General features: G+C 58.3%; 1 protein-coding gene across 1 annotated transcript in view; it reads right to left on the reverse strand.

The window, feature by feature from the left end:
* XYLT1 (xylosyltransferase 1) overlaps positions 1 to 7,838 on the reverse strand; it is a 275,010-nt gene extending 267,172 nt beyond the window's left edge. The window contains exon 1 of the mRNA XM_037507547.2: positions 7,432 to 7,838. Within this exon, the coding sequence (XP_037363444.2) occupies positions 7,432 to 7,761 (330 nt within the window). The 5' untranslated portion in view covers positions 7,762 to 7,838. The remainder of the gene's footprint in view (positions 1 to 7,431) is intronic.
* Between the last annotated feature and the right edge of the window lie 1,879 nt (positions 7,839 to 9,717).

The following is a 9,717-nucleotide window of genomic DNA, read 5'->3' on the forward strand; positions in this document are numbered from 1 at the left end:
TCCTCTTGAATCCAGGCGGCCACCAGGGGGAAAGGAGATGTGCAGAGAACAGGCGAGGATGTAAGAGGACTCGGCCTGCTGGCAGAGCACGCGCCGGCGGCTGCCCTGAGCCTTGCCTCTGTTTGTCCTGCTCAGGAAGGCAGTTCTGGGCTCGGGTGAGTGGGTGGGTGATGGGGATGGACGCTTGGATAGATGGGTGCAGGCCTGCCTGTGCCTGCCGGTGTGAACAGATAGGAGGGAGGGAGAAGGGATAAGGCACAAGGGGCTCGCCGAGTCTCTGCTGGATGGAAACTAAGAACGGAGCCTCTGGAGCCACCATCAGTGTTCAACTCCTACTGTGGCCCATTCTCAGCTCTTCAGCTTGCATACGATTTATTGCTTTCATTTTGATAAAACTAATCAATAAAATACAGATGATTCTAAAAGCCCTTAACTTGCAGGATGCAGCTGGAATTCAATTAAGACCGTGCCCGCCCAGCTCATACGCCCAGTGTCCATACAAGGCAATAGAGACAAGGCGTCCTCCGCAGCAGCATGACCCGTACGGTGTCTGTACCCTTGGGCACAGATGGACCTTGGCATCCACTCTTCTCCCCATAAGCTTCTTTGGGCTTAGACAATGTACCTCGTGGCCAAGGATTAGAGCAAAGGATTCCCTGGGAGGAGAAACGCTTGTCCTTAGAATACAGCCACATTCGTCTGGATCAGATGCTCAGATAAGCCGGCGGTCACCTGCTGGGACAAACCTGGTCTTCGACAGAACAAATCCATATGGTTGCCCTCAGAGGATCCTGAAGGGAAAGACATTCCCCCCCATATCCCCCCAACACACACCAAAAGACTGGAAAATGCCCCTAGGGCCCCACCCTTCCCCATCTGGCTGGGTATCTGGGCTTCCAGTTCCTGTTGCTAATAGTGCCAGTCTCTGGGCTCTGCTGTGTGAAGGGTGATGGTGACGCCCCCTCCCATCCCTGGCACCTTCAATGTAACTTGTAATGTCTCCGGCTCCCCACGGCGGAGGGGCCTAACTGCAGGCACCAGGGGCACAACCTGAACAGATTCTGCGGTCAAACGGGTAGTTTCTGTTGAGAAGGAAGGAAGTGTTCACGTGGCAACCGGGCTGGGGTTGGCGGAGATACCCCGGATACCCCACGGTGGTGAATGAAAGGCTGTTGTGCTGGCCAGGGAACAGGCACCCCCACCTCCCCTGGCTAAAGAGCTGAATCCAGAACCTCCCTCGCTTCCACCCCACTGCTCCCTGCACCACACTGCACACTCCATGACAGGGTGGGGTGTTCTCTTCCAGGACCTTAAAATCCTGCCCTTGGGGCTGGGCAATGTGGCAGAATCAACTCCCTCCAAGCCTCCAAAGGTGAGTTCTCGGGTTCCCGGGCTGGGGGCCTTTGCAAGGTGATTACAAGAGGGAGGTCGCTGGGTAGAGCTCGGGTTCAAGTCTGGGCTCTGCACTTAGGACCACGGGCCCTGGGAAAGTCACCAAGCTCCTAAGACCTGTTTCCTCTCTGCAGCATGAGGAGGAAAAAAGTTAGTGTCCTAACTGGACAGGGTCTGACCGGATTAGGTCACGGGACTGTTGACTCCTGAGATCACACACCAGCCGGTCCTGGACACCTGCTACTTGCATCAAAACCACACGTGAGGAGACCCGTTTGACCAGAGGCTGATTGATACAAGCAAGAGAGTTGCTCATGCGGTCACAAAAGCATCACCAAACTGCTAAATCCAGACCCAAACATATCTAATATGAAACCATCATCTGTTCATCCAGCCATTTTCCAAGCCACATACTCAGGATGGTGGGAGGCTGGGGTCTCCCTGTGGCTCAGAGTCCAGGGCTCACCTGGACAGGACGCCCTTCTACAGCAGGGCCATCCACCCACACCTGCCTCACCCCGAGGGGGCACCAAGACGCAGGTGAGCCTCACCTGAATGGCGACAGGTGTGGGAGGAGACCGGAGGAAACTCGCAGACAGGGGAGAAGGTGCCAGCTGTGCCCAGACAGTATCCCCAGCCAGGAAGTGATTTTTTTTCTCATCAACACTGTAGCGAAAGGGGTGGGTCGAAAGGATACAATTCAAGGAGCCGCTGTACATGCCTCGGAATAAATGAGTCAATACAATACCTGGGGTGTCAGAACTGCCTCTGAGGCCCTGTTATTACTGTTCCTATTACCCTCCTCTCTGTCTGGCCCCCTGGAAATTGCCCAGCGGTCCCTTTTCTGGGGTTGGCACTTTTTTAGGAATCTGCAGTAAGAAGTAATAAAGTGACATAAAGACCTTCAGGAATGATTAGGCTGCCATTAGGGTTTTTCAAAGAACTACACAGGTAAGGAGCTCAGACGTGGGTACACCAGCTGGACTGGGGTGCCCCTGGATTTGGATTCCTGTTCTGCTGCTCCCTGATGTCATCATCTTAGCAAGCAAGCCGCTTCACCTCTCTGAGCCTCAGTTTCCTCATCTGTGAAATGGGGGTGGCAACAGTCCCAGCCCTCAGAGTCAGGACAAGTTCCTGATACTGTGAGGAAACACTTACAAAGCCCTCAGCCTACTGCTGCAGATGTCTCTAGTCGGCCCTCACAAATGGGCAATTTCTAGTCCAGCGTCCTCAATTTCATATTAGTCAGGTAACGCCTAACGCCTGCTTCCATCCCTCCCGCTTTCTTGGTAGGCATTTAATAATATATGCAATACATCTAAAGGATGCTGGCATACAGCTGGTGCTCAATAAGAGTGAGCACGCCTCCCTCTGCTGCATCCCTCTCTGGCCCACGGTTGGCGCATTGAGGAGCTGGACCGGATGCTTGTTCTCCTCCGTGGATTTCACTCAAGCCCTGCCCTGCGTGGGAAAATGAGTAATTGTGACAACCTGCTTGTGCTCAGGCATACGAAGAATTTCTTTTTAAGAATATCAGCTCACACTGAAGTATTTATCATAACCAGGTCCACACGTGTTATCACATTTCACCCTTACAAGCCTCTGACGACGCCCGGTTCACAAAGGAACACAGCTAGGAGGGCTTGTGCAAGGGAAGGCAAAAATGCAGAGCTGGGACTTGAGCCCAGCAGGCCAGAGCCATGGACACTGGACCAAGGTCTCTCTCAGTTGCACTGCGGCCCGGCACAGATGTCCTGTGACTTCTTCTACTGTTTCCTCTTCTCTTCCTTAGAACTTGCCTTTTGTTGCAGTTGAGTTTGGATTTGATTTATTTTTTATTTTGCCCCAAATGACTGTCTCTTTGGTGTCTGATAGGGAGGTGTGGATCGAGTCCACAGACACGGGAGATGCAAAGGGAGAGAGGCAGAGCTCTAAGTGACAAGCCTACGACAGTATTAAACAAATGACAGAGACGTGGCCAGTCCTGACCCCGTGCTGTCCACCCAGGTCAGCCTTGTGCACTTGGTCTTTTTGCACGCAGACTTATGGCCCTACCTATCCTAAATAGCTCTGGATGGGAGGACAGACCCTCATGACAGAGATAGCCTTAAGGGTATTTTGTTTTCCGGGGAAACTTACACACACTCACATACACACACACGCTGTCAGGTATTTGTTCTCACTCAAAAAAAATTTCCTTTCCATTAAGACCAAGGATCAAAGTTGGATAATCCCCAGCAAATAGGAATGGATGCCTCAGCTCCCTATTTGCAGAACAGCAACAAGCACTTTGCCACTCAACCTTCTGGAAGATAAAAAAATTCACAAAGAATTACTAAACTAGAGAGACAGTCTGAAGTGTGAAAGACTACAAGGAAAATGAATATAAAATACATACGTTTAGGTGTATAATAATTCCTGCATTTATCTATTTTATTTAACACTTTCCAGTACATAATTAAGCAGATGGCAACGTCTGCAGTAAGATAAATATTGTTCAATGGCGCGTATTCCTGTGTACGAAGTGCAACGCACTGCTCAAGCAAAATAAAACCCCATTGAGAGTGTGGGAAAAAAAAAAAGACAAACCATCAGTAAAATACCCTCTGTTCTCTCCAGTCTCAAAACATTTGGATGGAAAGGAAAGCTGCACCCCTGAGGCTCTTAGAACCAGAGGCGATCTGGATACAGTGAGCCAATTTTTCAAAGTCACTGCCAATGCCTGAAAAAGTCCTGAGTTATCTGAGTAATGTGAAGTATGAGAAATTTCTGCCAAAAAATCAACATTTCAAAGGGGTCAGACGACACAGAAACCCCAGTCTCCTTGAAAACTGTGTGTGTATGTGTGTGTGTGTGTGTGCACGCGCGTGTGTGTGTGTAAAGGCAATAAAAATTAGGTTTCTTAAATGAAGTTCCGTGAATAACAGCTTATCTAGGGGCATGGGCCGTAAGTGTGAGAATTTCAAAAGGATCGCTGGTGCCCCAAGGAAGAACCTAAACACGTTCCATTAATGTCAGCTTTTTCATTTTCTCTAAAATCTACTCCGAACCTGTAGTCTTTTTGATCCCATCCCCCCACACACATATTTTCTGTCTCTTTATGAGTGAGCCCATCTGTTTCTTCAATTCTGAGATGACTGTAGAGTCCACAGCTTAGGGAGACCCTCTGAAGCACTCGGTAGCACGCCCCAAAAATCAGCTGCCAGCCACCCAATAATTCTAATTTTTTGGAGCGCTGAAGAAGGCCGTGGGGAAGGGAGTTTGCAGACTTTCTGCGGGGACCTGTCGATACCACCACGCTCACTTGATCTGCTTGGGAAACTGGGTGCTTTTTCTAGACATCTCAAGTGCACTGCCAAAAGTGCAGGCAGCCTCTTCTGTGGGGGGCAGCTCCCTGGACACTAAAGGGCTCGAGGAAGCAGCAAGGTCTAGTTTAGAAAATGCTCTCTCCACCCTGCTAACCGGCTCCCTGGGGCACATCAGCCCCCACTACCAGCAGGGACACACTTCCCCCTGGATGCAAAACCCACAACTGACCCCCCACCCCCACCCCAGCCAGGGAGCACAGTGACGAAGCATCATCTCCCAGGCATGTGCCTCACTAGCCTTTACGAGAACCATCTGGAAAATCACAGGGAATTATTTTTTTTTAATGCCCTGCTCCTGAATCTCCCTCCAAAGCCTCGTGCCGGCAGCCCCGGCAGGGTCTGCAAACCCACCACGTGTGGCAAGGGTCTCTCCGTGGTTTGCAGACCCGTCTGGTCCTCTCCAAGCTGCGACCCAAGCTCTGGAAGCACCAGACTTTGGGAACAGCCTGCCCCCTTCTGGTCTCCTTGAGCTCCATGGAAGGGCAGGGGCTGGGTGGGCGCTGCTAGAGCACAGACCCCCCCCCGCCCCCACACACACACACAGCCTCCCAACAGGTCTGTTCTGTGGTTTCAGGCTCTAGCAGGGCACAGGTGTCGATGTGGGGAAAGGAAAAGAGAGAAGACAGACAAGTAGGGAAAATAAAATACAAACCCAGGGGAGAGGACAGTAAACGGCAGCACGGTAGACAACTACGAAGAAGGGACAATGGAAAAAAGAAAAACCACATACATGTCTATATTGGAAAGTGAGGAAATTCAGACACGGAGAGGTGGGGGGGCAGGGGGTACTGAACTTGCAGGCTATGAAAGCAGAGTTTCAGAAAAGCAAAGCAACTCTGCTGTTGGGACTGGCATTCCGAAAGGAATGGCCAAGGAAAACTGGCGCCCACCCACCTTCCCAACGGCAAACCTCTGCGTGGCTGAGCTGGGCGGGGAGGGATAAGACGCTGAACTGGACACACGCACAGAGGGGGCACGGATGGAATCGCCAAATGTCAGCGACCTAGGAAGCAGCCAGCCAGCCAGCCTCCATTCTTCTCCCCACTTGCTTCAACAGGTGGGATTTGCACCCAAAAGGCATCTCCTGAAGCCTATCGAGACCCCGGATGTAAAAGACACGCTAAGCCCCATGCCCCGTGTCCATCCTAAGTGTTCCCACCAGCAGGCCAGCATGGCGCGTCTGAACCCCCTCCCACCCCGCCTCCCAGAGGGTTCCAAATCCAGAAAGAACTTCTAGTTGCCTCCTGCCCAAGCATCACTGCCTACAGACTCCAGGTGTTCAGGGGCAATGTTGAGAGTACCTTTAGCCATTAAAGAAATAAATAAATAAAAGACCACAGCACATCGAGAATGCTCTCATCCCATCAGGAGTCCCTCCCCGCAAAGAGGGAAGGACTCTCCCTGCTACCCACGCAGCCCAGCCAGCGACGTGAAATGCCATCGCCTCGTGTCTTGGGGCGGCTCAGCCCACGGGCACAAAAAGCCTCCCTCTGACAGAGAGGCCGGCTGTGGACTCCAGAGAAGTTCAGCAGATCAGAAGGCATCACGCTGTGTCCAAAGGCAGCCTTCAGGGAGGGCTCCCCAAGTGAGGACCGACAGAGGCGAGCATTCAGTGCCCGAGGAGCCAGTGTCCCCAGGGGCTAGGAGAAGCCCCGCAGGAAAGTGGCTGGATGAAGTCACAGACAGACACACGGTCCCCTGTCATGTCTGCAGACAGACACTCACACCCACTGGGCGCCCAGCCCCGGTCCAGACTCCCGGGCACTGACCTCCCGCCCTGGGTGCCCCTGGATGCCCCTGGCTCCCGGGGCTCAGCAAGGCCACCCAGTGGTGTGCAAGGCGTCCCGAGAAGATGGGAGGCAGGATAAGACGCCTCGAGGGCCCCAGAAGATCTGTGGAAGCAACTGTTTGAGAGCCCAGGCTGTTCACCCCCCTGTCGGTGCAGCGGGACACACAGCCGGCGACTGGGACGCACGGCAGTCGGAGCGCAGAGCCCACCGGGCAGGAGAAGGGGCATGCCCTGCCCCTGGGGAGGGGTGGGCAAGCTGGGGAGGGCCCGGAGAGGGCAAGGTGAGAGGGAAGGTGGAGACAGGCGCGGATCAGACACCCCAAGACAGACGGGCGGCGCCCGAAGTAAGACCAGGTGCCCGAGACGGAGCCTGGAGCCAGGGGCCCGGCTGGGGACGCGGGACGCGGGTTCCAGGCTGCCTCTCGGGCCGGGTGGAGCCGAGGCGGCGGCCGGCAGGGGACGGAGTCGTCTGCCCCCAGCTCGGTAGCATCCAGGGATGCGCCGGCGCCGGCGCCAGCCGCGGCGGAGGCTCCCCGGCACGATCCACGCACCCAGACAGCGGGCGAGGCACGACACCCACATGCACGGAGCAAGTCGGGGCGCCCAGCAAGAGTGACTGGGAACAGAAGCCCTGCCAGGCGCGGGTAACCCCTAAGGCGCCTCCTCTGGAGCCAACTTCCCCACACCCCCAGAGGGCAGTGCTCAGACTCGGGATGGGGCGGCCCTGGGCCGCGGAGCGGGGCGCAGACCCCACCCGGCCCCGGGGACAGAGGAGGGGCCGGCAGGTGGTCCGGGGTCCGGGGCTGGGGGCGCGCGGCGGGTCGGGGCGCCTCTCCCGGCCCGCACCCCCCCCCCAGCGCGCGGGGCGCGCGGGCATCTTACCAGCGCGCGGGCGGGCCGTGCGCCCCGGCTGGCCGGCGGCTGCGCCCGGGCTTCTCCGGGGCCGCCTCCCCGCGCCCGCGCCGGGGGCGCCCGCCCTCCTCCGCCGCCTCCTCGGGCTGCAGCCGGCCGGGCGGGCAGGTCCCGGCGCTCGCGGCGCGGGGCCGGGGCCGGGGGCGGCTGCTCGGCGCCCCCGCGGCGCTCGCCGGCCCCGGAGTCGAGGCTGCTGAAATTCCACACGACCAGCGTCTGCAGCAGCAGCACCGTGAGCGCCGCGAGCAGCGCCGAGTGCGAGCGCCGGGCCAGCCTCCGGGCGCACGGCGCCGCCACCATCTTCCGCGCGCGGCGGGCGAGCGGGGCGCGGGGCCCGGGGCGCCCCGGGCCGCCCCCGCGCTCCCCGCGGCTCCCGCGGCCGCCGGCTCCGCTCGGGCTCCCGCTCGGGCTCCCGCTCGGGCCGCCGCCGCCTCGGCTCGCGCTGCTGCTCCTCCCCCGCCGCCGCGGCGCGGAGTTTTCAGACGGGCAGGACCCGCACGTCACCGGGAGGAGGGGCGCGGGCGGCGCGGCCCAGCCGCCGAGGGGGCGCCGGGGCGCGCGCGCGGGGCGGGGCGCGCGGGGGGCCGGGCCCGCGGGGCGCCCCCCACGCCTCCCCCCGGGCGGGGGCCGGGGGCCGCCGGGGGGCCGGGGGCGCGGGCCGGGGCGGGGCGGGGCGGGGCCTGGGGCGGAGCGAGGGGGAGAAAGGGCGGGGAGAGGAAGGGGGTGGGAGCGAGCCGAGGGTCCCCCCAGACCCGCGAGGGGCGGCGGGGGAAGGGGACGCGGGCCGGTTCCCACGGCCGGGAGAGGAGGCGGGGGCCGAAGCGCAGGGGGCGCTTTGGAGGAGGCTGGGCCTGCTCGGAATGCGGGGAGCCGACTTGGGGAGACGGGGGTCCCCGGGGCCTGCTTCTGTGCGGGAAGGGGGCTCGAGGCCGCGGGGGCGGGGTGGGGGGAGCAGGCCCTGCGCCCCGGAGCGTTGGGTCCAGGCACCTCCCGTGCGCGCAGGGAACGGGTGGCAGGTGCAGGCGGGGGAAGGTCTCCCTCAGCCCATCCTCGGGTGCTTGGCCTGAAGGGGCTGGGAGGAGGCTCTGAAAGTCTGGGTGACTCCTGAGCCGCACCCCGACACCCCTCCTCTCGCACCCTGGGCGCCAGGGATGTCCTAAGCGCTTCTTTGAGTCACTTCTCGGGTCCCTAAGGACTCACAGACCAAGGGCTCCAGACCCAGTGGGCCAGTACGTTTCAGTGGGGACGGGCGACCCAGCGGGGCGTCTTCATCCTCTCTCCACCGGGCCCTGCACCCCAGGCGTCCTGAAGGCCGCCCTCCTGTCTGCCCGCTGGGCCTGGAGGAAGGGGTCTTGCGGGCAAACTGGAGTTCCTTCCCGGCCGGCTGGACTGTCCCGGTGACCTTGAGCCAGGAGGACTCCTCCCTGGGTCTGAGCGGCCTCCTCTGACCATGAGGACTTAGACTGACAATCCCAACAGACTCAAGTTTCATCCCAGAATTCTCTGACTCAGTGTTTCCAGCCTTTCCCTCCCTTCCCCTCTTGCCCTGGGCTCTATCCGCAGCCGCCCTGAACACATGGTGAGCAGAAAGAGGGGGTGGGTGTCCCACACAGGACTTAGCCCCAAGAGAATAGAACAGCAGACCAAATCCTTGGGCTGTGAATCAGACTTGGGGTTAGTACTTTGCATGTTGTCTGCTGTCCTTTTCAACCTCACCCTACTGTTTGTTTGTTTGTTTTTTAAAGATTTATTCATCTATGCATACAAGAGCTGGGGTGCAGGCCAGAGGTGTGGGGGTGAGAGGATTCACCAGAGACAGAGTGGGGAGCAGAACAGGCATACTGACTGAAATACACTGCTGAGGGGAGCAGCGGGCGAGTCAGGAGAGGTCTGCTGCGCCATGTGGGTAGCTCCCTGGAGGGCCAGGGATTGAACTTGTGCTGCAGAGGCTGCAGATAGCTTCATCGGTTGTGTCTTAACCCTTTGCACCACCAGGGAGGCCCTCAGACTACTGTTTAAAGGGAAGAGAGTGGAGAATTCATCAGAGAAGGAGACGGGAAGCAGAAAGAGGTCATCCCACCCACTCAAGAAGAGGCCGAGCATATCAGCTTTGCCAGTGGGCGAGATGCAGGGTGTGAAGGTGAGTGAGGGATGGGCTCCTCTCCAGCAAGCCCCAGGGGCCAGAGCAGGTGCCAGATGTTGGTCATTAAAATGCAGCCAGGTCGGTGTCACTTTAGAAATGAACACAAAGTGCTG

This window comes from Talpa occidentalis, unplaced genomic scaffold (genome assembly GCF_014898055.3).
Source record: "Talpa occidentalis isolate TD23 unplaced genomic scaffold, MPIMG_talOcc4v2.1 talOcc4.12, whole genome shotgun sequence".
In the NCBI taxonomy this organism is placed as follows: domain Eukaryota; kingdom Metazoa; phylum Chordata; class Mammalia; order Eulipotyphla; family Talpidae; genus Talpa; species Talpa occidentalis.